Source organism: Parambassis ranga, chromosome 9 (genome assembly GCF_900634625.1).
Source record: "Parambassis ranga chromosome 9, fParRan2.1, whole genome shotgun sequence".
In the NCBI taxonomy this organism is placed as follows: domain Eukaryota; kingdom Metazoa; phylum Chordata; class Actinopteri; family Ambassidae; genus Parambassis; species Parambassis ranga.
The window spans coordinates 20,180,085-20,186,084 of record NC_041030.1 but is presented as its reverse complement, the minus strand read 5'-3'; the positions used below and the strand labels follow the sequence as shown (position 1 = coordinate 20,186,084).

At 42.9% G+C, this 6,000-nt stretch overlaps 2 protein-coding genes and 1 long non-coding RNA gene across 3 annotated transcripts in view; 1 reads left to right on the top strand and 2 right to left on the bottom strand.

Moving 5' to 3' along the window:
- Nucleotides 1-269: 269 nt before the first annotated feature.
- Nucleotides 270-1,073, top strand: LOC114440762 (uncharacterized). Its single transcript, XR_003671207.1, has 3 exons — nt 270-302; nt 381-444; nt 1,002-1,073. It is a non-coding gene; the product is annotated as an uncharacterized LOC114440762 (long non-coding RNA).
- A 1,897-nt stretch (nt 1,074-2,970) lies between these two features.
- LOC114440756 (nuclear factor 7, brain-like) lies at nt 2,971-4,889 on the bottom strand. Its single transcript, XM_028413244.1, has one exon. It carries the CDS (start codon nt 4,730-4,732, stop codon nt 3,302-3,304), a length of 1,431 nt encoding a protein of 476 aa, XP_028269045.1. The 5' UTR covers nt 4,733-4,889; the 3' UTR covers nt 2,971-3,301.
- The window catches only part of LOC114440759 (nuclear factor 7, brain-like), a 26,799-nt gene continuing 23,769 nt past the window's right edge, over nt 2,971-6,000 (bottom strand). Inside the window, exon 2 of the mRNA XM_028413247.1 lies at nt 2,971-3,320. Within this exon, the coding sequence (XP_028269048.1) occupies nt 3,302-3,320 (19 nt within the window). The 3' untranslated portion in view covers nt 2,971-3,301. The remainder of the gene's footprint in view (nt 3,321-6,000) is intronic.

Genomic DNA, 6,000 nt, shown 5'->3' with positions numbered 1-6,000 from the left:
TTATTTTACGTCCGTGCCTCCTAGTGCTTCGGCCTTAACCTCATCAAAGGGTTCCTCCCTAACTCTCTGTAAGAGTTATAGATGTGTTTTTCTCTGAATGTAAGCGTATATAATCGAGTACATATGTGCTCTATATCATGTCAGTGCGTAGGTAACGTTATATACTTCCACAATTGTGAGCTCACGCAACGTCCCATACTCCGGAACAGTAGGTGGCGGTAATGCGCCAACCGCCGTGAAACAAAAGAAGAAGAAGAACCACCGGTATGTGCAGAGGGGACGTATGGAAAAGTTTGCTGCAGGTATGGTTAAAAGTTTTCGGTTCGCTTAATCTTGGCTGACAGCGCTTTTTATTAAATGTACTGAATGTTGACCTGTAGGAGCCTCCACCGCGTCGTACTATTGAGCGACAGGAGCTTTGTGTTCAACTACGGAGTGGAATCGGTGAGTGTTTGTCTGTTCGAAGCTAACGTTAGCATTAGCCGCTTCATTTGTTTTGCATTGACTTGTTAGCCGCGAGCTATTGTAATGCTACCGCTAGCCTAGCCGGACCTATTGGTTTGAATGGGCCGGTTAGCATGGGCTTTTAAGCTTTGTTTCTCAAATAATGCAAACTTAAATGAAGTGTCCATAACTCCAATAATGTCTGTTACTCTCTGTGTTACATACAACTTGACCTTGATTGAATTTGTTGTTGTTGTTGTCCTATATTAGCACTGTGCATTAGTGTATTGTTTTAATGCCTTTTGTAAAATAATATAGTTCAATATTATAGAATATACATATTATATCAATATACATTGATGCATGCAACAGTTTTGTTAATGTATATCTTTTAATATTGTATGTGATCTATTTTGACATTATATATCATATTTATTGATCTACATTGATGGATGTTATATTGATATTGAATTGGAAAATGTATTTAATGCAGCTAGTAATAATGACTGTTATTTGTGTGCACACCAACTGAAGCCCTGGCCCTGTGTCTTATCCAGCCCAGGTTTTGATGGCGAGCTACTGATAAGGCCTAGAGCCTGAACTCAATTAATTCATCTCAACTCAAGATGGAAAAAGACGTTTCCACCTCAAGTCTGAGGAGTCCCCTTTCTAAATTGGGCTGGTAGGAGGCTCCTGTAGCCTACTGTGAAGTATACAAGGTTATTTACGCAATGACATGATACAGACCACGTATGTATTTGATTATATAAGCTTACACTTTGAGAAAAACACATCTATAACTCTTACAGAGAGTTAGGGAGGAACTCTTTGATGCGGTGAAGGCCGAAGCACTAGGAGGCATGGACTAAGATAAATCATCCAACATAGAAGGGACAAAGGGTTTCATAGTCATAAATATGTTAGACCAATTATTATAATTAGTAGGTGGAGATAAAGGGGCAACATGTCCCAATATGGGAATACCAACGAGGGTCTTGAAGAACTGTTTATCTATTATGCAAATGTACCTCAACTTTCAATAAAACAAGCCTGTGTCCAGGGGAGGGGCAGAACACGTATGGACGGGAGTGAAGCAGACTGAAAGGCCTGTGTTCACTGTGTTCTCCCTTTTGCAAAAGGCGAAACTACAAAACCCAGGGTATTTTCTTTCACTCAATGTTCTGAATACAGTAGACGGAATCTGACAATCCGGGGTGACCAGGGAAGGTCACGACACTACACAGACTTTTGCCCCCCTGCATTACTTCTGCCACGTCCCTCTCCACACAGACAATTTCCACACTGCCCCTTTCGGACCGCTGTGTGGCATATGGACATTGGGAGAGTTTAGGAAGTTGAATGAATAACATTTTAGGCACAATCAAATCTATAGTAACAATGTAATGTTGAAATTACTAACTTGATGATATTTAAAATGGCCATTCGGATTCTTTGTATCATGTCTGTTGTTTGTTGTTTGTCTGCAAAGTCCATAATATAAAGTACCATCAAAACACAGATCTTCTGTCTCTTTGTCTCCCTCCAGTAGACGGTTTCCTACCTTCTGATACTAGCCTGGGCTATCAATAATAACTAGCATATTTGCTGCACACCAAAAGTCCATGATAAAATATATTTATTTTCTATTTTAAAAAATAACGTTGATTAATACAAACATGATGATATTACACATTCAGTAGTGTGTATTAAACACAGTGCAGCCTATAGGATGAAGAAGCATCTGATGCTGAGGTGGTGGTATGAAATTTTGCTGTGTACCTTGCATTAGGTATAAGATAAGGATTACTATATGGATGAGGAAGATGATGATGATGATGATGATTTCGCATGCTTTTTATGGGGCTCTGTGTTGTCAGTGCAGAACGGCTGCCTTTTGTACCATCAGCACTGAGAGGAGTCAGAGTGAGTGAGCTCCAGCAGGGGGCGCTGTCACACAGTGTAAAGCAGACACAAACAGGAGCAGCAGATTGGTGCTTCTAATGCAGCTGCACAATAAGACTCTATAGTGTCAAATCCAGCCAGACTGTAGGATAAGAAGCAGCTTCCATTATTGATCAGGGCTGCACAGCTCTGACTAAAACAGTGGATTGTGCAGCCCTGTACGACATTAACTGTCCTCCTCTGGTCTCATGAAGCGAGATGAAGTGAACTGTGCTCACTCTGCCCTCTTCTTCTTCTTCCTGCAGCCGCTGATGACGCTGCACTGACATCACTGAGCCGGCTTCTCTCTGTAGGACGTCTTTCACTCTTTTCTCCCCCGCTCCCTCTGTTTCCAGCCTTCTTCAATCATTTCTCTGCAGCTGGCTCTTTCTAGCTTCCCTTTGTCTCTATTTTCCTCACTTTGGGTTTCTTCTGTATAATAATATTAATCCTCTAGTTCTCTGATTCTTCGGATTATTGCTCTGTTCTCTTACGTGGAAATGTGTTAAGGTGTTATCAATAAAATGACAGTTTAAATAGAAGATTCTGTGTGTGTGTCTGTGGAGACAAAAACTGCAGCACAGCTTTGATTTGTGTTTTTTTATTGACACATATAAACAAACAGCAGCTCCAGCTTAACTCAAGAATAATGAAAATAAACCAGAGGTTTACAGAGACTGAACAGCCAGATCCAAGACAGACGATTCATCATTAAAGTCATGAACCAAGAACAACATCTTCTATTTTCAGGTATTTATGGACTAAAATAATCAACAGGTTTATTAGAAACAGTCACAAACTGTTTGTTTATTATAAAGATGCAAAGAAGTCTGAACTCAATCTCATTGTTGGTGTTTGACCAGGATTAACTGGATTATCCTAAAGATTCCAAACTAACTGCACAAATTGTAAAGAATCACTCAGAGGTCAACAACCTGATCTCAGACTGACACACTTTGATATCTGTGGTTGTTGAACCAGCAGACTCTCCAATATTAAAAAATGGGAGGAGTTTCTCAGTGAAAGTGTCTCTGTAAGTGCAGATCTGAGTCATGTCTTCAGAGTTGTAGAAGGACACCTCCCCCCTGTCATAGTCCAGCTGGACTCTGATCCTCTGGAGACTCTTCTGAACTGTGACGGTCTCACCAGCACCATTAGTGTATTTTCCATCATAATGTAATAAACACCAGTATCCATATTCCGGTGAAGCAAACTCTGCGTCTTTGTCAACTGACTCTTTAGCTAAACCCACACTCCAGACAGGATGATCTCCCACCTCCACCTCCCAGCTGTGTTTCCCTGAGCTGAAGCCCTCAGAGCCTAAAACATCAGGATATTTAGTGTGTCTCTCTGGATTATCAGGAAGTTTCTGCCATGTGTCTCCATGTCTCACACTGGTCAGATCATCAGACAGATAGAGCTCTCTGTCAGCAGTGTTTGGGTCCAGAATGACAGGACTGAAGTGGACCTTGTCCTTCATCTTCTCCCAGACTCTGAAGGACAGGTTGCCCAGGTGTTTGGCCACATCTATCAGTGCTCCTGAGACCAGCTGTGGATCTGACAGTGAGCTCTGGGCTCTGGCTCTGCTCTGAGTGTCTTTATAACTGCTGAGGAATGACACCTGCTGTTTCTGCAGCTCTTCTTCAACAGCAGAGATGCTGTCTGACAGAGAGGACATCTGCTGCTGAATCCTCTTCATCTCTCTGCTCAGAGTCTTCCTCTTCTGCTCCTCTTCCTCCCTCAGAGCTGCCAGTCTGGACTCCTCTTCCTCTTTCAGGAACTGGTGGAGCTTGTTGAACTCTGCTCTGATCTGCGTCTCTGTGGACAACAGCTGCTTCTTGACGTGTTGAGAAATTTCATTGTATGTGTCCTCCACTTGTTTGTATTTGTCCCTCTTGTCCTGCAGAGACTTTAAGTCAGATCTCAGCTGCTCCTTCAGGTCTCTGACTGCTTGTTCTACAGGAACCACTTTGTGAGTCTGGTGCAGAGAAAACTCACAGACAGGACACACAGCTCTCTGCTCGTCCTCACAGAACAGTTTAGGTTCTTCTTGGTGTTTATGACAGACCACCATTAACACCTCCTTTTTCACCTCTGATGATTCAGGTTTCTGTCTCCCAGCAAACGAGTCAGCCAGTTCCTTCAGAGTGAAATTAATTAATATATAATCCTTTGATGATCTTCTTTTACAGATGGGACAGTTTTTGTTTTTAGTTTGTTCCCAGAATTTCTGCAGGCAGCTTGAACAGAAGCTGTGGCTGCAGCTCAGAGTCACAGGATCTTTGAAAGTCTCTGAACAAACATGGCAGCTCAGGTAGTTTTCAAAAAGAACAGTCTTCTCAGCCATGTCCTCTGATATTCTAATTATTCTTCAGCAGTCAAACTCACCAAATGTTTGTTCCAGTTGAATCAGCGGTTACAGTCTGTCCAACATGTATTCAGTTTGAATGCTGCACCTTGTAATGGCGTCTCTGCTCCACTCAGGCGAGTCACAGTCAGCTTTCACTTTCACCTTTCATCAAATAAACAGCTTCTTTCACCAGCAGGTGGTGCAAACAGATTTATTTATAAATATAACCCTCCTATTGAAACACATCATATTTGAACACAAAATATACAAATACAGTTTCAGACACCAGTGAAGCAGACAAACTTATGGAGACAAATCAGAATCAGAATTCCATTATTTATTACAATTATTTTTGTTACAGACAAGAAATAAAATCAAAGACTCCAGTCCAGTTTGTGGTCTAAGTACATTCCCAGGTATTTGTACTCCTCCACCACCTCCACTCAATGGAGCCTTTGTCCTCCTCAGATCCACCACTAGTTCCTTTGTTTTGTCACATTGAGCAGTAGGTGGTTGCTCTCGCTCCAGGTGACAAAGTTATCCACCACGGACCTGTACTCCCTCTCATCACCACCAGTGATACATCCAACCACTGCAGAGTCATCAGAGCATTTCTGGAGGTGGCAGGTCTCTGTGCAGTAGTTGAAGTGTGTGGTGTAGAGAGTGAAGAGGAAGGGAGAGAGGACGGTCCCCTGTGGAGCCCCGGTGTTGCAGATCAGTCTGCCTGACATACGGCTCTGTAGGTGTACATACTGTGGTCTGCCAGTCAGATAGTCCACCATCCAGGACACCAGTGGGGCATCCTCCTGCATCGCTGTCAGCTTCTCAGCCAGCGGGGCCGGCCTGATAGTGTCAAAAGCACTTGAAAAATCAAAAACCATGATTCTCACAGTGCTTGCCGGCTTATCCAGGTTGGGTGTATACTCTGTTCAGCAGGAAGATGACAGCGTCCTTCACACTGCCATTAACTCCACCATTGCTGCTCGACCTGTAACCAGTGATAGTCTTCATGCCACTCCACACCTCTCTCATGTTGTTCTGCTGAAGTTTCCACTCCAGCTTCCTCCTGTACTCCTCCTTGGCCTCCCTGACATTTATTCTCAGGTCCCTCTGTGTAGCTCGCACCTCCTCCTTGTTGCCTGGTCTGAACGCCTTCTTTTGCCTGTTTAAAATGGCTTTAATGTCTTCAGTCACCCATGGCTTGTTATTAGGGTAACAACTTACTGTACTAACTTATACAATAGTGTCCACACAAAAGTTTATGT

Excerpts from the sequence above, each read along its gene's own strand:
- LOC114440756 (XM_028413244.1), bottom strand. The coding sequence starts at position 4,732 with ATGGCTGAGAAGACTGTTCTTTTTGAAAACTACCTGAGCTGCCATGTT.